We start from the raw sequence: 23,332 nt of genomic DNA, 5'->3' as shown, positions 1-23,332 counted from the left end.
GGAAGATTGGTCTGAAATACAGGAAGAGTCTGGAAGTGATTATTAGCAAACCCTCAACTTTAGTCCACAATCTCAACATAACTGTGCTTCAAGGCTCCCCAAAGGAAAACAGACGTGTGTGGGGATTTGCCTGGCCTCCAGAACAAGCTGAAGATACAGCTGTGAACAGAGCTGAAGTGAGCACAGGAGAGCTCTGGAGAGTTCTATGGGTAGGGGAGGGTGTGGAAAGCAAAGTCAAGAAGGGGAACAACAAACAAGGACATGTACTAGATTACAAAGTTTAATTATCAAGTTGAAACGGAGTATCTGGAATTAAATACAGGATATCAGCTTCACAAAAATGTATTTTTTTAAAAGGAACAGTGTCACAGTAGCATTCATTGCCTTCCTCACTGCCTGTTAACTCTGAATTACTGGATAAAACCCCAAAATTTTTCCAGTCATAATTCATCTAAGTACAACCATTCTTACTTTTCCAGAACTGGGACCTTGTACTATAATCACCAAATCAGTAGTGACTTTTGCAGACAGGAAATGACAACTGTAAATCTTCAGCAACAACAGAAATCTCCCTGAAATAAGTAAACCTGCTTGTTTTATTGACAGAAACGTCATAAAATCATAGAATGGTTTGAGTTGCAATGGACCTTAAAGACCACCTAGTTCCATGCCATGGGCAGGGACATCTTCTACTAGACCAGGTTGCTTAAAGCCCTGTCCAACCTGGCCTTGAACACTTTCAGGATGGGGCAGACACAACTTCTTTAGGCAACCTGTGCCAATGACTCATCACCCTCATAGTACAGAATTTTTTCCTAGTATCTGGTCTAAATCTACCCTCTTTTAGTTTAAAGCCATTCACCCTTGTCCTGTCATTACTTGCCCTTGAAAAAAATCCCTCTCCAGATTTCTTGTAGGCCCTCTTTAGGTGTTGGAAGACTGCTGTAATGTCTTCCCTGAGCCTTCTCTTCTTCAGGCTGAACAAGCCCCACTCTCTCAGCCTACCTCCATACAGGAGGTGCTCGAGCCCTCTGAGCATCTTTGTGCTCCTCCTCTGGTCCTCTGAGACCAACAGCTCCATGTTCTTTTTATGTTGAGGACACCAGAACTGCACACAGTACTCCAGGTGGGGTCTCACGAGAGCAGAGCAGAGGGGCAGGATCACCTCCTTTGACCTGCTGGTCACGCTTCTTTTGATGCAGCCCAGGATATGGTTGGCTTTTTGGGCTGTGAGCGCACACTGCCGGCTCATGTTCAGTTTCTCATCTACCAACACCCCCAAGTCCTTCTCCGCAGGGCTGCTCTGAATCTCTTCTCTACCCAACCTGTAGCCGTGCCTGGGATTGCCTCAACCCACGTGCAGGACCTTGCAGTTTGCATTGTTGAACTTCATGAGGTTTGCACTAGCTTACCTCTCAAGCCTGTCAAGGTCTCTCTGGATGGCATCCCTTCCCATCCAGCAGTCTCACAACACTGGCTAATATTTGGGCTACAGCCACCATATCATCAGCTGCTAGCAGTGACAAAAAGATTGGCCATTGCAACACACAAGTTCTGGAAAGTACTAAGGAGACTGAAAGTCAATTCCCTTTTTACCCCACATGAACTGCTTCAGGTGCACCACAGGTGTTGATGTATGACCTGTGAATGTTTAAAGCTGCAGCAATTTTTCATACAAAAATCAACATCAATAACACAAGAGGCAATGTGCACAGAATGAAACACCAAGGTTCTGTCTGAAAATCAGGGAACACTTCTTTACTGTGGTGGAGGATGAACACTGGCACAGGTTGCCCACGGGGGCTGTAGAGTCTCCTACCTTGGACATATTCAAAAGCCAAAATAGTCCTAGACAACCAGTACTAGGTGGTCCCCATTGGGCAGGGGGGCTGGACCAGATGACCTTCAGAGGTCCCTTCCAACCTCAGCCATTCTGTGGTTCTGCGATACAAAACAAACAGACCAAACAGATCACATCATAACTTCCTTGGCACTACTATACACTCACAGTAATTTTAAACCTAAGGCGCATCAAGTGACAGTAAAGTGCCCTATTCTCCAGCTTTAACACTGGTAAAACTTTATCAGCAGAAATATTCCTTGCATTAGGACTGAAGTGGTGTGCTCAAAGCACATCAAATAATATCCTAAGCATTAAAATAACACTGGAAACATTAAAAACACATAGAGTAAAAGGATTAAACAGGACAAAGGGAATTCTTTTGTTAAAACACAGAACACAAGTGGAGTAAAATAATACATCTACGTAAATAAGAAACATTTTGACAGTTCTGTCAAACTTGAGAATCAAGATTAGTCAATCTGTTAGAAAAAATAGATATGGTTGTTACTGTGGGTGCAAAACAAAACAACTATGCAGCAATAAACCAACAGGTAAGTGCAATGTGCTTGACATCCATTTAATAGAAGAATATTCACACTGCAATAAACATGTTTTCACATCTGTACCATGGGATGGGAAACCATAGATGCACTATGTAAACAAAATTATTTCCACAGCTTTTCCCTAGCATTTTGTTCAAATTAGGTAATTTTTGGTTAAAACATCACGGTACTCCTGTATTGCCCTGCAAAGGGGATCCTGGTCAACAACATGGACATTTTTTGAAGATCCATCAGTAGATATCATGGGAGAAGCTCCAACAGATCCAGTTTCAAGTTCAGCAGTGGCTAAGGAGAAAAGAGAAAAGGTTCCTGGTGTTACTTTAACAGTAGACAGGGCCAAAGATGTTACTGTAAACACATTACTGGTAACTGGAGAGACTGCAATCCAGAAAGAGATTTAAAAACTTCCAAGGGAATATAACAATGAAAGGGCTAGGCACAAAGGGAGAAACATTTTTTTCTATCTTTGCTTATCAGTCAATGGTATTTCTAAAGCTAGCAAAAGAAATTCCAGAGGCTATGCACTGAACATCTCAGGGGATCCACAACCGAGTCCTGCTCATGGCCCAGTGCTAAGTTTAGCCCCCTGCAGACCTCTTCGACCTCAAGTATCTGTTTTCCTTAAACATTCAACCCAGTGATTTACTGGAACACTACTCCTAAAAAACAGCTTCTGCATTCACTGTGACAAACTTCGAAAGCATCTGCCTGTGAAAATGCAAACATCTTTGCTCTGCAGTCAGGCCAGGACAAGTCTCCCAGCCTGGCACCTTCTCTGAGGGGCGTCTTTATAACTTGCCCTGGCAAAACCCTCTTTCCTCCATGAAAACACATACCCAATGAAAGCAAACTCGCCTTTGCCGTCTTTCTCCAGTCACCTTTTTCAGACAAGGTCCCCAAACCAAACATACTCCGTGACTCCTAGCAGATGCGCAATTATGTTCAAAATAACACACATGGATGCAATGGAATGGCTTTGTGTCCATTCAGACACATGGAAAAAGCTAGGAAGGTACAGCTGAACACTCTAAATGACTAAAAACATAGAGGAACAGAAGGAAATGCCCTTAGAGTCTACCTGCTTTGAAATGGCACCAGTCACTGCAAAGCCATGAGTCTGGAGGAACAACTATCATGAAATGGGTCGAATTCCTCTTTGGACATCCGGCTTCATATTATGGAGCATGTCTTATGCTATGTATTACAAGCATTCAACTCATCTTATGTTTGCCTAAACATTACTAATTGATCTTTACTAAAGAAATGGTATCTTTTGCCATCGATTATATTATTCTTGCTTATTCAAAACAGATGGCAACATACAAGCTACAAATACAAGCAACAGTCAAGAACTAACAGCAGAAAGTGTGTCTGGTATGGTTTAGTGCTGAGTGCACTCAATGTACATGGAAGGAGAAGCAATGGCTGAAATCTACAGAATCTTATCTCAGGGCTTCTTTTATGTTTGATGTGCTTGAGCATTAACTCTGTGTGTGGTAAACAGGTTAATTTTCTTTGTGCTTGTTATTTTTCAGGCAACTGTATAACATTCTACGCAATATTTTGGTAAGCAGGAGGTTTTCACATTGACATGTAAACTGGAAAGTTAGCAGAAAAAAACCTGTGCTTAGCATGGGAAGCTAAGCTTTCAAGCCATTATTTGCAAGAGTTAGGAACAATCATCTTTTTCCTTAAAAACACTCCTAGCATGACACATTACCCTGTTCAAGTTCTTTAGTGATTTTTTCATCCAGTTCCTGCCGTACCTAGAATCATACAGAAAATACACACTTAATATATTAAGTTACATTTTTGTAATATTAAACTTCTAAAACGTTGTTAAAACACACACATAACATGATAAGAACTAAAAAAAATCATCCCAAATAGAGACATCTTGGTTTGGGGTTAGAGGTTTGATTTTCAATGAAGAGAACCTCCTGGTCAGCCAGGCTGTAGCATTCTCATTGCTGAGCAACATTAACCATAGCACAACAATCTGTAACTCACCAGCTGGATCTTAACTGGGCATTAAAAAAATATACAGGAAGAATACACAGTGGAGTTATTACAATGAAGGTGTGGCTAAAGTCTAGCATCAAATACATGAGCAGAACATCAGCTAATTGCTGAGATATGTACAAATGCCACCCACAGGGACAAATTCAGTTGACTTCTGTAACTTCGTAAGAGTAGAGATGCAGCAGCAGCTGCCAAAGAACTGACATATACTGTTGTATAGAAAAAAACATGCAATATTCTTTTCTTCACCTTGAGACGGAGAATTGAAAGAGCTCCTACAGATCATGCAAAGATTTTTCTTCATTGTTATTGCAAATACCATGACACACATATAAAAATATAAACACACAATTTTTTCTTGTGAACTTTCTAATAAGCAAAGATAACAACAGCTACAGCTTCTACACAGCAAGTGCTGTGGGGTTTATTATGTAATCAAAATCTGCTTTGGTCACTAGAAAGGAGCACTTCTTTCTCCCCTAGAAGGTGGTTATTGCTACCAATTAAGTTATTCTCATTTACGATTCTGACTTCAAAGTCTCCATAAGATGAAATCAGGTATTGAGAGTCACAGTCCAAGCACTATAAGCTGTTGTTTAGATTTGATGATACTTGTGACTCCTGCATTTTTTCCATCAAGTTCGTGACACGCAGAAGTGAATTTCAAAACAGATATCATACAGCTTCCCGGCCTGTGATGGCCATGAAGATGCTGAAGGGCTTGGACCACGTGAGCTATGTGGAGAGGCTGAGAGCTGTGACTGTTTCTTTACCGGAGTAGAAAAAGCTCAGGTGTACCTTACTTATGTGTATAAATACCTGGCGGGTGGAAGTAAACAAGATGGAACCATAATCTCAGTGGCGCCAAGTAAAAGAACAAGAGGAATGGGCAGATATCAAAATAGAGGAAATGCCACTTTAACATAATGATTTTTTTTTTTTTTTTCCCCTTTTCTCTTTTAAATTGTAGGCATGGTCAAACACTGCATCAAGTTGCCCAGAAAAGGCTGTGGAGTGTCCATCCTTGGAAATGTACAAAACCTGGCCGAACATAACCCCAAGCAAGCTTCTGTGGCTGACTTTTCTTTGAGCAGCGGTGAGGTTGGAGTAGATGACCTTTGTAGGCCCCTTCCACCGTCATCCATTCTGCGATTCTCTGATTTTAGAACTGAATCCCTGGGGGGATTAAGTATTTATTTTATGAAATGAGCAGGCTCATCTAGCAACATACTGACAACAGAAAAAGAACCAAAACACTGTACAATGTACTCAACAGGCCATAGAGAGCAAGAGCTTCAGGAAAGGAAGCACTCTGCATACTCTCACGAGAGGAGCAGTAACAGACAGTTAACTCCAAGGGCCAAAGAAGTGCACCCATAAGCCAGCAAAGTGGAGAGAAGGGCTGTCTCTCCAGGACTGCAGGGATAGCTGTGACCAAATTCACTACTCCTCCAGACTGGAATAGCGTGTGTCTTCACAGCTAGAAGATAGGAACACGGAGCTGAAAGAACAACAGAAAAAGGATCACCCAAATCTCTAATTTTTTTCAAACAGGTACAAGCAGCAGCAAAATCCTGGGGAGAAGGGATCCCCTCACACACAAAATGAAACAGAGGTAACAGAAAAAAAGCAGGAAAACTAATGCCTAGATCAAAAGATGACCCAGGACCAATCCTAAGCAAAGCAGTAGGAGTTGAGGCGTTAGAAGAAAGTACCTTCCCTGGTTTCTGGAACCTTCACAATGACCAGAAGGTCCGCAGGACCCTCCACAACATCTGTGGATGAATCAAGAGAAGAAAAAGATCTTGTTTTCCTCTTACTTATTAAACTAACATCTTTGTGATTTTCATCCACAACTGAGGAAAGAGAAATAGGTGGAAGCCAACACACACTGATTTCTGATAAGAGAATAAGAGCCAGGCAAAATACACCTCTGAGGACTACAACTTGCATCCAGTGTTCCCCTCCCCCCCAGCTCACTGGAAAAAGTATCACAGCTGACTATCCCAAAGCTCCTGAGCAGGTTCTTCTCATCTCACCGCACATCTCTTCAGGCTGCAACATACCGGTTTCCCTTGCAGCAGCCACCTTCTCAAGAACTCTTTTTCAGAAAGCGGTGTTGACTTACTAGTTACCCACAGGGGTTGCTTGAGCACAGAATAAGTTGGATCCTCTAAGACTCCGTGAGATGATATTCAGAGACTAGGAACTCAACTTCAGAACAGTACTGGTACTTCAGACACAACCACTGTTACTACCAAGAACTTTTTGAGTATCAGAACTGGCAAGGAGGGTAAACCAGCCTACTCCTATAGGTTAAGAAGTTCCATCGTAGCAGATGAAATCCATACACTGTCATCTTACAGATGGTTAACTACCACAGAAGCCATAATATTACAAACACATAAAGCATGAAAGTACTCTACAGCAGTCCTTCTTTCACTTGGACAAACTAACATGTTAAAAATATTACAAAAATGTGAATGCATCAGTAAGTTTTAATTGAAACCTAACAGCTTTAATAGACAAAACATTTCTAGTATAAAATACCACCCAACATTATACAATACTGGCTACAAACCTTGTCACATATCTGGCTGCAGAGAAGAAAGAACAGATTTTTGATTAAGGAGCCGAAAGAGAAAAAAAATGACCTTAAGTTCAAAGCTCTTCAGTGAGAAGTAACAACATGGCCTACATGTTAATGAAGCAAGTAAAAAAGCTAACAGTACAAAGACTGCTACAATACAAAAGTGCAGATGGAAAACAAAATCAGAAAAGGAACAGAAATTGAGAGAGAGAGTAGGAAGCAGACATTCCCTTTCTCATGTTATTTAGGAAAACTGGTTTCATAAATCCACTAATTCACACTGATTGCAGCTAGCAGAGTTCACTGTTATTTTGTGTTTCAAGACACCCACATTCATTTTCACCAGCCTTTGGCACAGCTGTTAGGATTTAAGTTTGGAATTTATTAAACCTAACAACAGGACTCCGGTCCCAAAATCTCCTTGCAGCACTTGCAGCAGATATTCCTCGCCTTGGTCTATGGACCAGCAGTTCCAAAATTATGGTATACAGGACACTAGCAGTACCTTGTATTTGTGTTTCATCTGATTGACTCAGTTTAGTTCTGGATGGTGACATACCAATTCATGAGCAATTTGGGAGTCAGTAGACCAGATCATTAGAAGACAAAAAGACCCTGTCTAAGATCTCTTTACTCCTGTAAAGGACAGACAATACACACATGCATCGTTCTTATGACACAAATCTTACTAAGAAACAAATTTCAGACAACCTTCTTCCAGAACATAATGAACTGCTAGTCGCTACAGTCACTGCTTGTAATTACATGCATAGAATTTTTAAAGTACTTGTCACCTATTCCTCACTACTAAAATAATTAAAAATATAATAAAATCTAATAAAAATTATAACAACCATAAAAACCAGACATTTGCATGTGATTGGGTTTTACTGGTTAATGAGCTTGTGCAACATGAACTTTTTTGTACTTTTCAAGATACTTCTGCTCTTCCATTTCAAGGTTATTAATTTCTGTAGCATATATATCTGATAAGGGGGAAGGGCTATACTGTAATGGAACACATTTCTTTATTCTAAAAAAAAAAAATAAAAATCATTGAATGCTCATTTTTTACTGAGCTTGCAACACAACCATCTTCAAAATATAAGCCTATATGCATAATCACTGCCATTGCCCATCATGTTAAGTAGCAGTTTAGGAAAACTGATAAATCTTTCAAGCCTTTAAACTCCACATTCCTTAGTTATGTCTAAAAGAAGCAGCTGTTTCCACTTGCTAGAGGAGCACTTCTTCCTCTTGTTTGCAACCAGCATCATTTACCAATGTTTTTTCCAACAGCTGTATGGACAAAGAATTAATAACCAGCATTCTGAATAATAGCAGGGTAAAATGTTTTCACCTCCTTGCCCCAGAAGCTATTTCAAAGCTTTTGCACAAACCAAATTTACATAAACATCCTCCTCTTTAGAATGGCATGCCCTCTACCTCAGATAGTCTTGCTCACCTTGAGGAAACTACTATGAGAAATACCAAATCTGCGCAGAGAGCTTTGACTAAAAAAAGAAGTGGAAGACGACTACCTGAGGCACACTGCAATTTAAGCTCCTTAACTCCCTGTGATTATGAGCTTTGGTGGCATAAGCATTCGTAACCTCCAGCCAAGAAGGCACTGCTCAGCTTGAATTTGAAGGCAAGACAAATCCTGTAAAGGGAACCAGGTTACTGGAAAAAAATTGGAGGCATCATTGAAGTGAACAGTGAAGTACAGAAAAGCCTTAGAGCCAGAGAAACTCTTCCATCTTTAAATAATCTGACAAACAGGCAGAGAAGCAAAGTGCTTCAAAATAGACTAAAACTGTCATCTCTGAATTCTTTCCTCCTGTTCCCTGGTCTACAGAATAGCACAAGATTCCTGCAGAAATAACAGCATCTGGTAATTTTGCATTTGGAAACTCACTGAGATTCACCACCTATTACTGTATGGCAGAGGGATAAATGCAGTTTTCCCCTTTTGTTACTTCCTGACTTAAAGCCTTATTTCCAATTAAATCCTCTTTTTTTAGACACATGTTAAGAATCCTTACTTTCAGTTCCTCAAAGATACAGTACGGCTTTAAACACTGTTAATGACACACTGCACCCAGTTGAGGAAAATTAAGCCAGCAGTTCTAAGCGAAATACCCACTTAGATGCATGTCCTTCAGCAACTACTGCACCTCCGAGGACCCTGTTACTTTTTCCTGAAGGACTCTGAAAAAGAAGATCAGGTTTTAAGACTTGTCTGAATACATTGAACTGTACTCTTGGCCTGAAGTCACCAAACTGTGACTTGGGGCTACAGAGAGTGTGCGATTACAGTCAGTCTCAGTTGTTCCCTAACTGCCAATTACAGGAAAAAGTATCACAAAAGGATGTGCAGCTGGATTTAGTATCAGGGAGGATAAATTCATACCAGTAATTTTAAGTCCCAGAAACCAGCCAAAACCTGCAGCTTTGACTGAGGGAAAACAGGCATGCTGAGATTTCCAGCTTTCTCTTAAGAGAACCTGGTAGAAATGGTAAGAAATTGTTGAGTTCTCTGAGGATTTAGCAAGTTTTACTCATAGAATCATAGAATTAACCAGGTTGGAAAAGACTTTTAAGATCATCAAGTCCAACCGTTCATCTTCATTCAAGGAAGAAAACTTCAGAATTTAATACTATATTAGAATTAAAAGCTAATCCTTTTAAGACAAACTGTGTATAGTAAGAGTAAATTATTCTCAGCTCAGTTGACAACAAACTAAAAGTCTCTGTACACTGTAAACAAGATCAAAGACAACTTCTAGGGACTAAGTCCTACTAACAAAACTGCACTAGGAAGGAGACATTCAGGTATGTAAGAAAGCTCCCAAACTAATAAACAAACCCTCAGCTGACATCAGTAATTGGAGACTGGGGAAATACCATACACAACTGCTCTTCAACTTCCTTGAAAGTCTGCTCAAGGCTGATGGGTATTTTTGGTTCTGTTTTTTTAAACCTCCAAAGTGAAGCCTCAAAATACAGAACCAAATCCTGCAGGCATTACCCAGCATAGTGATCTATCACAAAATACAAGACATGCTCTGAAAAGAAGCTTTATGGGCGCCACTGAAGTCAGGACACACTGAGTAAGAACAGTATCACCATTCTCGGACCTAATGCATGCTTTTCTTGGAATCAGCTCAAATGTTTTTCACAAGTAGATTTGGGAATCATTCTTCACAAGGCAGTTGAAGCAGCCTATATATCAATTTGAAATATGCATTTGCATATATTAGCAACTGGATAAAAACAATAAGCTATGAAATAGCCTTTTAAAATATTTCTGCAATATACTTAAGGAAAGCTAGTAAACCAGTAAAGGCATCTATCTTGATACTGGCAAAACTTCGAGATGCCCAGTGTTCCAATTTCTTCTGGAAAATTAAAATGGATAGGACCACCTGAAGAATGTTACTATAATTCAGTTAAGAAGCACTTAGTACTCCCACTTTCTTTCCCTTCACTGTCTTTTTTTCGTGTTTACTATTATTCTTCAAAAAAGGCATAGCTGTTAACACTTTCAAACTAGGGCAGCTTTTTTTCCCCTAAAAGTAGGATGGTTTCCTGCTTTGCCTTTTTCTTCTTTTAAAAACTTGCTCCCATCTTTCCGTCCCTTCTTTTCCTCACTTGTTCCCTGCTCCCTACCCCTCTTGTCCCTTTGTCCTGGCCTTCTCCTTATTTCACTTTTGAGGTGGTCCCCTCAAAATCTTGCCTCCTTTCTACTGCTTGCATGGAGAATAGCCACTGCAGATACTACAGTACTAATTGCTTCCCAAGTTCTTTCTGTAATGTACGTCCACCTCTCTGACTCAAAAAACACATTCACAGCGATACAAGAAAGTTCATCTCTGTAACCATCACTGCTATGCATTATGTATACTGCTTTGTCTGGTTTTGTTACGTTTGCTGTTGGTTGGCTGGGGTTTTTTTCCTCCTTAAACCAGGTGCAGTTTGGAGACACTTTGTTTAAATGGGTTCTCTCCAACGTGGGTGGCACCACTGAACTAAGATTGACTTAAAAGTGAACAAATACTTCTCACATTCATTCAACAACAGAATACAGAAGGGATAGAACACTGAATAGAGAAACTCCTTCATGCCTCAATCTTAATGCAAAGTGGGAAACTGATTACACCTTTTGACATCTGCTTTCCAAATCTCAATGTTCACCGTTCTGTGAGGGATGTGCTATCACACTGGCTGCTAATTACAGGGCAATCTTTGGCAAGAGGTATTGCAGAAGTTGCAGCATTGCTGCAAAATTAGAAACCTGTGAAAACCTCCTGAGGAGCAGCTAATTTTACCCTTTCTTGTAATAACACATAGCAGGAACTACAAAACCAAATGCCTTCTATGCACAGTATATGTCCAGCACTGTAGTGTAAAGTTATGCAATCCCATTCATATTGTCCTATTTATGAAGCATCCCTTTGTTGGTATTAATGTACTAAAACAAGCCCCAGAGAAGAAACTGCTAGAATAAAGATCAGTAAAGAAGGAAAAGATGACTCAAACAAAGATGTCTAACGGGATTTCACACTCATCATAAAATTAGCTGGTTTAAATAGGTCATACATACTATACGTTAAAATTTAATGAAGAACTTAGCTGGGAACTTTCTATGCCACAGTATTCTTGATCAAAGTTTCTTTTTTAAAACAGTCTAGTTACACAATTCATTATTCAGATTTCAGTATTTGTTGGTCTTTGAGCACTCCTGGAAATATGTACAACCCTGATGACCAGAAGTCTTCATCCCTACCACCTATAGCTGTGTACTGTTTTGATCATTAGCAGTTGTTTCGGTATATTAGACCATACGGTTTGGATCTATAAATGGATTCTAACTTTAGGCTAAAAAGCATAACCTTGCTTATGGATACTCTTTAGCAGTAGTTGAGAACACTATTTCAAAATGCTTACCTTAGCCACATAGGCTTCAACCCTGTTTCTTGATGACAATGCGTTCCAGGTTGGACTTAGGAAGCTTCCTCCTAGACTTAGACTTCTGTTCAGTGTCAAATTGTTGCCAAGATGTCCCAGTTCAGTTGAATACTGAACTGGACTTTCAGCGAGACCTCCACTGACAATGCTGCTTGTGAATAAAGATTTGTTTCTACGGCGCTCCTGAAGGAGCTTAGTGTTGGCTTCTGCTAGTCTCTCATTAGCTCTGAAACATTCAGAAACATACAAAGAGTCATCTTTGGTAGTAACACTTCTGCAAAGTTACCCTCCAGGTCTATGACTATTATTCAACTTTTGAAAGTGAAAGGGATTAAGAGCATCCAAAACAAGAGCATCGTTTGATCTGAGTTTTTTCAGAGCTTATTTCTAAGAAGTCACGCTACCTGCAAGGAGCAGCAAGAGTTAACACCACTTAGGACTGAAATGTACATCACCTGTGTAAAAACTATGGGCTACCCCCTCCCTTTCCCAAGGAAAGCTCAAACCTCAGACATGCTGCTAAAATGGAGTTAAAAAGATTCTTTTTTTTTTTTTTTCCCTTCACAGAATCAAATTCTGTTCTCTGAAAGGCCTATCCTTATTCAAGCAGTAAGTGACCTGAAATTTATCTTTTCTGCGATATGCAGAGTAAGTGGAGGAGATGACTAGAGAGTGACAAAAAGACTGCCTGTTAAAACACAATGAACTTAAAAGATACCCTATTAATGCCACGGTTGGTGGTACTGTTGAAACACTAAAGAGATGGCTCTAATGAAGGGGAAGGGTCTTAAGGTACTTTCCTAACAAATATGCCATCTTACATACATAATGCTGACCAAATGTAGAAGAGGGATTTTAGGAGGAAAATGCATGAGGAAAAAGTAGTATCTTATTACCACTCCAAAAAAAGCATGCACTTACCTTTCCAGTTTATTTCCTAGGCGTCTCCTAATTTTTACTTCCTCCAGATACAGCTCTTTGTACCTTTCCACTTCCGCATGCGTGGATTCTTGTTGAAAAATACTGTCTTGTTGGGTATTTTTTATCCTGTCCAATTCACATTCAAGATCTCTTATTCTATGCTTTAGCTGGTTTCTCAGAGAAGCATGATGACTGGCTCTGATTTGTTCTAATCTGTCCTGGGAAGCTGCCTGTGCCTGAAACAGATAATGCACTTTCAACCACCACAAAGAAAAAGAGAACTCTTCCTGCTAGTCAATTGCACCTATTCAATTTCAGGGGGCCAGCTTTACTCAGTGAGGCAAGCGTTCCTCCTCACTACCATCAGCCATCAAGGCAGAACTCTGGAAATACCCCATGAGATAATTTAGCACTGTTTTTCATCAAAGCTACTCATGAAAGGGCACTGTCTCTATAAGACAGGGCATACAGAAGAGGATCCCTGAAAGTTACAATACCCATTCAAGGATGAGCAGCGAGAACAAGACCAGTGTACAGTGATACTCCCCAAAACCTGAAAAATAGAAAACTACCTTGGGCAAGCTGTTGATTCAGAGAACTGCTGGCACACTGAACACACATAAAGGCACTCTGGCCCAACCATATTCCCTTCTCCCACCACACTCCAGGAAAGACAGCACTGCCACACGGAATCAGGTGCCAAAAATAAAATACTAGAAAATGATGACCATAATAGAAATTTATGATAGCAACTACAGACATGTGAGAAATTCACTTACCTGCAAAAACAGATTGACTTCTTGTAGTTTTTGTCTTATTTCATGTGCAGCTCGTTCCTCTATCTCTCTTTTGTACTGCTCTAGCTGGCTGCGATCCACCATGTTATTCTCCAAATTATGTTTGAGGTTAGCTACCTCTTCTTTCAGCTGGCATTTGCTCTTCTCCAGTTTTTCATAGTTCTCGTGCATGGTGGACAACTCTTCTCGCAAATCGTGATTTTGTGCTTCTAGCTGCATGCATTTTTTAGACTCTTTCTCCAGCTGCTGGGAAAGGTCACCAACCTGTAGACAGTGGGGGAGCAGAAACTGATGAACGGCTTGGCCATCAAGACTGTAATTATCATCTGCTAACTCAGTATTGAAACTAAAGTGAAGCCAGGAACTTCTTTTAAAACAAGAACAGCTTTCACGTAATTTCTGATAGCATTCCTCAGGTTCCACATCGTGTCCTGGGAAACAGCGACACCATTTAGAAAAGCAAAACCTGAACTGCCTCCTGCTCAACTTGTGCCTAAGAGAGGGGCCAGGAGCTGGTCTTGGGCAAAGCCAACTTCATACAGTTGTTTGATTTGGGGCACTGCTGCTCTCCTCTCTGCCAGAGAAGGGATTCATCCGTGAGACCTTGAAGATGCTGCCGCAGCCTCAAGCTGCAGCCAGGCCTGTGCTGGGCCTTGCTGCTCTCAGCCCTGACCCTCACCCATGGACGTGACATCCTGGTGGGACGGCAGACCTGCCCATCTCTATGGACTGGACTGGCAATCTGCGCTCATGGTGAGCCTGCCTGCTGTCAGTGGCCTATTCTGCCTTGTTTGGTGAGGGTTGATGGGACTGCTACCCGGCCCGTGAGGTCACACACCCTGCCAGCCTTGGTGCCACTCTTGGCTTGCCCTTGATGTTCCCTTGCAGATACTGCTCTGCACATAACATTTTCTTCTTTATTCATCATATCATCATTTATTCATCACTATCAGTATTTTAGTCATTTATTACTGGAATAGTAGAAAGAGCATCAAGAAAAGTCAATCGATTCCAAAATACAGCCAAGAAGGAAAAAAACAAATTAAAATAAAATAAAAAGCAACACTGAGAATAGTAGTATAGGAAAGGAATAAACACAGGTTTCAAGCGGAAAAATACCACCACCACAAAAACCCAAACAAACCAGAACTCACCTTTGTTCTTAATCTACCAAGTTCATTGACCATTTCAGAATACCTGTTCTTCACTCCTCCCTGCAAATTAAGCTGGGACTCCATCTCTCTCTCCTCATATACCCTTACTTTCTTCATAGCTCTGCTCAGAAGCTTCTTCAACCTGAACAGCAAATTGGTCAAAAAAAACAATGAAGCACAGGAAGAACCATCCTCTTTCACATAGTCTTATGTAAACAGCACAGGCATGGCTTGCTTCATCTTTAATGGACTTAGCACACTGGGCACTACTGAGAAAAACCAGCATCCCTGTGCCACAAATCACCTGGAGGGTCCAAATTTCATGTGAAAAGAAGATTGAAAGACTTCCCTTCTCCCAGAGTAAGTACAGGGCAACCTGCCTTTGCAGTTCTTCTGGCAGCTATGGAAAACTATAGGCTCATGCACAGAAATGCCTGGCAAGAAGTAAGGCGAGGCTTGAATTGGCTCACAAACTGTTATGTACACCTATTTGTACATTAAAGTTCAATAACACTTCACCATGCTAAGAAACCATACCTCTTACAGTCTTTCTGCAGTTCAAGGTTTCTTTTCATTTCTTGCTCCAGACGTAATTCAACTGGGCGTTTCAACTCTACCAGCTTCTTCACTTTCTTTCTTTCATTCTCACACTTTCAAAATAGAAAAGCTACATGACACACAGAGCATAGGAACAGTGCAGTATGTGCATCTAGCCTTCTCCAGAAAGAAGCTGCAGTATGTCTCTGTTAGCCTAGTTCCACAGAATGTCAAGGGACAGAATTCCTGAGGACAGTTAATTCCTTCAGGTTTTACAACAAACAGGCCAATAGCTAACAATAGAAACAGCTGCCCCCACTGACACTAAGGCCACTCTCTTCTAACGCTTCAAGGCAAAAAGCTGGAAAAGGTGCTGGAAAACACTTCTGGCAGTTCCTCTGCTCACAGCAGGGATTATGTAGGTATGCACATCACAGGAGAACAGAGATCAATCTATAGCTTTCATGGGACCTTCAATGACCAAAAGGCAGGGACTTATGGAGGAATTTGATCTTTTAGAGTTCTTCAGTGCTTTATTCCCCTCTACCATTACTTCCATCTCTTCTTTCTGGGTATTTACTTACTGACATCTTCCTCTTGGCGTTTTCTGAGCCAAAGCAGAGGAGAGTTGCTAACTGTTTTGACTTTGTACTTCCATTTTCTTCTACAGAAAAGGAAAAAAGGGAAAGACTGCGCCATGGAAACTGGCAGCCATTTCTTGCTTCCCAAGCACTAGTTCATTTGCCCAGTATTCCTTCAGTACGGATTTCTGCAAGGCTTTTAAGCTCCTGCTACCCTGAAAACATGCACCAGCTCCTTGAAGCACTGCACTGGAAACATGAAGCATTTTAACACTGCCCAGAAACCAAGGAGTTAGTTAGAAAATGATCAGAAGGAATCCAAGAAAGAACTGGGGAACTGTGGCCTTATTTAATATGCTCAACTGACAGCAAACCCCACTGGGAACTCTTCCCAATAGAATTGCTGCAGAATTTACAGAAAGATACCCAACTAGGTTTTCCTGGATGATCCCCAAATGACAAGATACTCAGAGCTTGAATGACAGGGATAATGGAAAAAAGCAGAGTATGCAAAAGCTCAACAAAAACGTGGACACAGTTCTCTGGGTATTGACTGGAGAATTTTCTGGGCTCACCTGCTCCAGGAGTTCAGCCTTTTCCCTGTCAAGCTGAGCAACACGCTCTTCAAGGTGGGATCTTGACTTCAATTGCTCTTCCCACATGCTGTGTAAGTCATTTGATGTCAGACCCAGCACATTCTGCTTTTGCATCTATGAAAGCAACAGCAGCAAAAGAAAATCTAAGGTGACCAGAAAGACAACACTGCAACAGAGAGCAGCAACGTAAATGAAAACAGGCCTAAGCGCTCCTTTCCCTATCCAAGATCTATGGTTAAGGTTAATGCAGAGTTATAACATAACTAAGAACAGCAGTTGAACCTGGTGGACGATTGAACGCTCTAGAAGCGGCAAGATAAGGTTGCAGCTTTGAGGGATAAGACCACACACACACACACACACAAAATCACCCTACAACTTTCTTCCAAAGGTCATCTGGGGTTCCTAACAATACATACTTTGTAACGTAAGAATTCTGCTGGTGCCCACCACAGAATATACTCTACCCTCACAGCTTCTGTAACAGCTGTACATGTCCCAGGACTAAGAAAATATTTTCAAATCAGCAATGCTATTTATGCTTCTACCCAAAGGGACAAAGTTTTGCCCAACAAACGCATCTGAGTGGAAGAGAATTTGCTGATTCAGTTCAAGTATAAAGAATACAAGCTGACTAGATGCTTTTAGTGGCATCCTGTAATAGGAGAAAGAAAAAAAAAAAAAAAGAAAAGAAAAGATGTCTAATGATCTACAGAAAGTCATGAAAACCTTAGCACAAAGGCTCAAAAAAAAAAGTCCCTAGGATGTACGACTTTCTCAAGAAAGTGTCCTTACAGAGTAGTGAAATGCTGCCTCTTATAAGAGGAACTAACATGGTCTCAAGGGAAAGCTTGAGACCATAGCTGCAAAGATAACATGGATATCCCCACTCCAGTCTCCTCTTGCAGCTTTCAACCACAGATCTATCTCCCTCTGCCCACATCATTCATCCTATTCATCATCTGCCACAGTTTAACTCCAGTAGGCAGCTAAGCATGACACAGCCACTTGCTCACTCCCCCAGTGGGATGGGAGATGATAGAATTCACCAGACGAATCATGCTAATGAACACAAGTTCTTGCACACTACAACACAGACAGAAAACATAGCAGCAGGGGAATGAGGAAATGTACAGCCTTTTCCCTTGAGGGTACTTTGCCCTAAAACTATAAGGGTATTTTTCAGCTTAACTGTGCCTACACAGCCCACCTAGTCTTTTCATTAATTACCTGCACACAAAATATTCCAAGACTAAATCAGTCATTCACAGAAGACAGTCATGTACCTGCTGGCGGTGGTCCTCTGCAGCTGCCTGTGTTGTCCGTAAGCTAGTTAACAAGTCTTCCAGAAGGTTATGAACCTACAGTAGCATTAAAAGAAGCAAGAAGATGCACTATGACTTTCCAGACTGAAATTTACACCTCATTACCAGAAACAAATATTACATACCCCTCTTCACCTCTTAATTTCTATACTATTTACATGCAGCACCAATGACCAAAACAGCCATAGTTTGATGCCACTATAAAATTGTTAGCAGTCATCAGCTCTGGTTTTTTGCCTCAGGGAGAGAGAACACCATGCAGGATACAAAGTCTGTTCAGTGAAAACAGGCAGAAGTAGCTTTTCCCATCCACAGTACATTTGAAAACCATGCCCGATTAACCAAAGGGAAGGATCAGCATCATGACTGCCTTCCCTCTTCTCTTGTCAGTATCAGTACATCACGAAGTCCAACTTTCACATGCAGTTATTTTCAAAATCTATTCAGTCCTAATAAGAAACTACACTCGTAACAAGAACTCTAGTTCACTGGTTACAATACAAAAATAATTTGCTTTATACAGGCCACAGATGTAAACTCCTTATCTGAGCTAAACCTAACCTTTTATTAAAATTAGAGGCAGTGGGAAATTCCAAGACTCGCACCAAGTCCTGCAAATGATACCACAGGCATTTCTCTTCTCTTCCTGAAAACAAACACACACCACAGTGGCCAAAGGAAAAGCAATTCTGCACAGCAAAAGCTTTGAGGAGAACAAATTTTGTTCCAGTCTGATGATGCCAGTCAGGCCTCCAGCACAAAGTGCTTGGCATCAATATCCCCTGTAGAATTTCCATGAATTAACTTGATGAATACCTTTAATGATCCTCAGGGCAGTGAGAAGGGCACGCAGCAAGCTCACTGTCCTGCACTTTAAGACAGCAGACTTTGGCCTCTCCAGGAATCTGCTCAGTGAGGTTCCATGGGATAAAGCCCTAGAAGGCAGGGGGGCTCAAGAATCCTGGTTGTTATTCAAGGATCACTTGCTCCAAGATCAGGAGTGTTGTGTCCTGACTAGAAGGAAATGCAGCAGGAGGGCCAGGAGGCCTCCATGGATGGATAGGGTGCTGCTGAGAAAACTTAGACGGAAGAAAGAAACTTATAAAAAGTGGAAGTGAGGAGAGGCAGCCTGGGCAGAATACAGGGATATTGTCCAGGTAGCTAGGCATGATAATGGTCAGGAAAGTTAAGGCCCAGTTAGAACTGAGTCTGGCCAGAGATGTCAAGGATAACAGGAAAGGCTTCTGTAGGTACGTTTCTAACAAAAAACAGACCAGGGATAACGTGGGCCCTCTCCGGAAGGAAACGGGAGAACTGGCTACTGTGGATTTGGAGAAGGCTGAGGTTCTTAATGACTTCTTTGCCTCAGTCTTCACCAGCAAATGCTCTGGCCACGCCGCTCAAGTCTTGGAAGACAGATGCAGGGACTGTGAGAATGAAGACCTTAGGCCCACTGGAGGAGAGGATCAGGTTTGAGGTCATCTTAAGAACCTGAATGTGCACAAGTCCACAGGACCTGATGAAATCCATCCACGGGTCCTGAAGCAGCCAGTGAATGAAGTTGCTAAACCACTGTCCATCATACTTGAAAAATCATGGCAGTCAGGTAAAGTTCACGACGACTGGAAAAAGGGAAATATAACCTCCATTTTCAAGAAGGGGAAAAGGGAAGACCCAGGAAACTACAGACCAGTCAGTCTCACCTCTGTGCCAGGCAGGATCATGGAGCAGATTCTCCTGGAAAGCATGCTAAGGTACAAGAAAAGCCAACAAGGTGGTTGGTGACAGCCAGCATGGCTTCACTAAGAGCAAATCATGCCTGACCAATGCGGTGGCCTTCTATGATGCGGCTACAGAACTGATGGATAGGGGCAAAGCAGTTGACATAGTTTTCCTGGACTTGTGCAAAGCGTTCAACACTGTCCTGCACAACATCCTTGTCTCTAAACTGAAGGGACATAAATTTGATGGATAGACCTCAGTGGATAAAGAATTGGCTGGATGGCCACATGCAAAGAGTTGTGGTCAACGGCTCAATGTCCAATTGAAGACTGGTAACGACTGGTGTCCCTTGGGGGTCAGTGTTGGGACCAATCCTGTTCAACATCTTTGTCGGCGACATGGAGAGCGGGACTGATGCGCCCTCAGCAAGTTTGCCGATGACACGAAACTGTGTGGTTCGGTTGATACTCTGGAGGGAAGGGGTGCCATCCAGAGGGACCTTGACATGCTTGTGAGGTGGGCCAGTGCCAACCTTATGAAGTTCAACCAAGCCAAGTGCAAGGTCCTAACACCTGGGTCGGGGCAATCCCAGGCACTGCTACAGGTTGGGCAGAGAAGAGATTCAGAGCAGCCCTGCAGAAAAGGACTTGGGGGTGTTGATCTGTAAGAAACTGAACATGAGCCGGCAGTGTGCGCTCGCAGTGCAGAAAGCCAACCATATACTGGGCTGCATCAAAAGGAGCGTGACAAGCAGGTTGAAAGAGGTGATCCTGCCCCTCTATTCTGCTCTCATGAGCCCTCACTTGGAGTACTGTGTGCAGTTCTGGTGTCCTCAACATAAAAAGGACATGGAGCTGTTGGAGCAAGTTCAGAGGAGGGCCACGAGGATGATAAGGGGGCTGGAGCACCTCCTGTGTGAAGACAGGCTGAGAAAGTTGGGGCTGTTCAACCTGGAGAAGAGAAGGCTGCGTGGAGACCTCATAGCAGCCTTACAGTTTCTGAAGGGGGGCTACAAGGATGCCAGAGAGGGACTCTTCATCAGGGACTGTAGTGATAGGACAAGGGGTAATGGGTTCAAACTTAGGGGAAGTTCAGGTTAGATATAAGGAAGAATTCTTTCCTGTGAGGGTGGTGACACACTGGCACGGGTTGCCCAAAGAAATGGTGAATGCCCCATCCCTGGTAGTATTCAAGGCCAGCGGGACAGAGCCTTGGGCGACATGGTCTAGTGTGAGGATTCCCTGCCCATGGCAGGATGATCTTAAGGTCCTTTGTAACACTAACCATTCTATGAATCTATGATACATATTGCAACAAGTGTCTGAAGCAGCATCTGATATCACAAAGGGTCTAAAGCAGACAATAGTTACAGCAGCTTACTAGTGTCAAATCTTTACCTTTTAGAGCATTAAGTAGGACCATGGGAAACTCTCAAAATCAGAAAGCTGGGGAATGGAGCAGGCTGCTTTCCGAGCAGCCTATATTCAGGAACGGAGTTTTCCCTAGGCTCTCCAGGAAAACCTCATCTTAAAATTTCCCCACAGAAACAGGTAACTAGGCTCAGGAGCTCACAAAAAGGGAAGTTTATCACCAGCTTACTGAGGCAGAGGCTTGCAGGTCCCTCTGAAGGGCTTCAGTCCTACTGCTTTGTTGCTGGACCGTGGCTTCCAGTCTGGCGTTTTCAATTTCAAGGCTTAGAAAGAAATACAGGTCTTATTATGGGACTCCACCAGAGCACCAATTCAGAAAGAACAGCATGAAATAACACAATCGAATCCAAAAGCGTCCTTCAAAATAGTGTATCAACTTGCTGTGATACAAGAAGACTATCCTGCGGTTTCTGCACAGTTCCAGAACGCGACAGACAGCTTGCTTCCCTGTGTTATTCTCTTACCGTTGCACGTGTTCTTCCAGTTGTTTGATAGTAGCGTTAGTCCCAGAAGATGCCAATAGGAAGTCCTGCAGCTTCTGGGATGAAGCTACTACTTCTCTTTCCTTATTATCCAAGACAGCCCTCAAGTCATGGACACAACGCTCAGACTGAAGTTGCTGTTCTTCTAACTCCCGGATCTGTCAAATCGTAGTAAGAATCCACAGTAGTCAGGTGAGCTTTTATACAGAGAAGTCAGCTGCTGCTGAAGAGTTCAAGTACTGCATGTATCTGCGCATACCCTCTATGCAAAGAGTACATTCACACCTTCACATCTACTAGCAGATGAACACAAACTGTGTTGCTTCACCATCTTTTGTCCTGGGCTCTCCCATCCCTCTGTTGATTTCCTATAGCAGAGTTCAAAGCACCAACACTGCCTCTCCTGCCCTCTCGGTGACTTGTGACACTCTCTATCCACTTGTCTGCTCCATTGAAAACATGAATTAAAAAGTTCATCCTTCTTCTAAAGTGACTTCATGACTCCCTCTTAAGGGGATTTAAGTTGATTTAATTTTCAGAAATAACACTGCAAAAGATGGTCCCTGCCTCAGAAAGTAATTTACAATTCACTTGCAAGAAGGCCGCTTAAGAATGTGAAATCCTTAAGCAGGGCTAAAGAAGGCTATGGGAGGGGAATAAATAAATAAATGCAGAGTAAGTTACAAAAGTTTTCAGAATTGGCATGTTACCTGGTGGTGGGAGTAGGTGATAAGCACAGAAATCATAAAAAAGCCCAAATGCAGCAGGCCAGTATTTCTACTCTTATTCAGAAATCAGAAAACATGCTTGGCCAAACCCAATACAACACATCAGTTTATTCTGCAAAGCACCTTAGCAAATACAAACACCTTTGTCTAAGTAAGGACATAGCGTCTTCATGTCAAAAGACACGGACACCAAGTTTACAGAACAGTGCAATTCATTCAGACATCATTAAATCCATCCTGTTGACGTTTTTTCCTAGGGTTTTAGGACAACATTCACTCCTACTTTCATCAGGCACCCTTAGATTTTTTCATATAGTTACAGACATTATGTACCTTGGTGTTAACCTTTTCCAATTCCTTCTGCAAGCGCAGCTTGTCCTCCTCCAGATCACAGCGGTAGCGTGTAGTAACTTCAAGTGAAGCTTCTGACATAGATTGCTTTTTAAGAGCATCAGCAAGCTCCTGCTGCAGCTGTCTGACCACTCCCTAATGAAACAGTTTAATGAGCATGCAGAAAGTTTTAAGAACATTAAATAAACCTTTAACTTATTATATAATTAAACCTGGTTTAGGATTGAATTCAAAGGTATGAAATTTTGCCTGCAACCAGCAAGCATCTGTACAGATGACAACCTCTCTTTGTCTCTCAGCTGAGCACCTCCAAGATATTAGCAGCTGTTCATGAGGGCTTCTGTTTCCCAAAACATAAAAAAGCCTCAGGTATTATTCTTCTCTGAACAACATACAGGCACACACTGCAATCACGTATTTTTTTCTAACAACATCCAAAGAAATCTACTGTAAGAGCCATAATTTGACTGCAGATATTAATCAGATGACCAAAGGCAGGGCTGTGTATTAGATCCCTTTTTTCTATTCCTCCATTATAGAAATATAATTAAACAAATACATATATCTGAAAGCTCTTTCTAGATATGTTTTAAGTATGTGCTGAATCACATTCTTTTGCAGTCTTCTTACCACCTTAATTTTAGAGTAACAACTATGTTTATACTGCCATTAGATTCATGAAAATCTGGGTAGTTCATACGTGTATATCAAGTATCTTC

The 23,332-nt window shown here is 41.7% G+C and overlaps 1 protein-coding gene across 7 annotated transcripts in view; it reads right to left on the bottom strand.

The window, feature by feature from the left end:
- Positions 1-262: 262 nt before the first annotated feature.
- The window catches only part of LOC115605968 (ankyrin repeat domain-containing protein 26-like), a 61,023-nt gene continuing 37,953 nt past the window's right edge, over positions 263-23,332 (bottom strand). For 2 of the 7 annotated variants that reach the window (XM_030481154.1, XM_030481155.1), the window contains 12 exons: positions 22,596-22,748; positions 21,517-21,692; positions 21,222-21,315; positions 17,862-17,936; positions 16,555-16,689; positions 15,399-15,511; positions 14,862-15,003; positions 13,690-13,971; positions 12,911-13,146; positions 11,969-12,215; positions 4,127-4,172; positions 263-2,691 (listed from right to left, as the gene is read on the bottom strand). In XM_030481154.1, the coding sequence (XP_030337014.1) occupies positions 2,540-2,691; positions 4,127-4,172; positions 11,969-12,215; positions 12,911-13,146; positions 13,690-13,971; positions 14,862-15,003; positions 15,399-15,511; positions 16,555-16,689; positions 17,862-17,936; positions 21,222-21,315; positions 21,517-21,692; positions 22,596-22,748 (1,851 nt within the window). In that variant the 3' untranslated portion in view covers positions 263-2,539. Of the gene's footprint in view, positions 2,692-4,126; positions 4,173-11,968; positions 12,216-12,910; positions 13,174-13,689; positions 13,972-14,861; positions 15,004-15,398; positions 15,529-15,555; positions 16,195-16,554; positions 16,690-17,805; positions 17,937-21,221; positions 21,316-21,516; positions 21,693-22,595; positions 22,749-23,332 lie in introns of those variants that run through there. The other 5 variants (XR_003990771.1, XM_030481152.1, XM_030481153.1 and 2 more) reach the window with 5 other exon arrangements.

This window comes from Strigops habroptila, chromosome 3, assembly GCF_004027225.2.
Source record: "Strigops habroptila isolate Jane chromosome 3, bStrHab1.2.pri, whole genome shotgun sequence".
NCBI classification, from domain to species: Eukaryota; Metazoa; Chordata; class Aves; order Psittaciformes; family Psittacidae; genus Strigops; species Strigops habroptila.
This window is presented reverse-complemented; position numbering and strand designations above follow the sequence as displayed.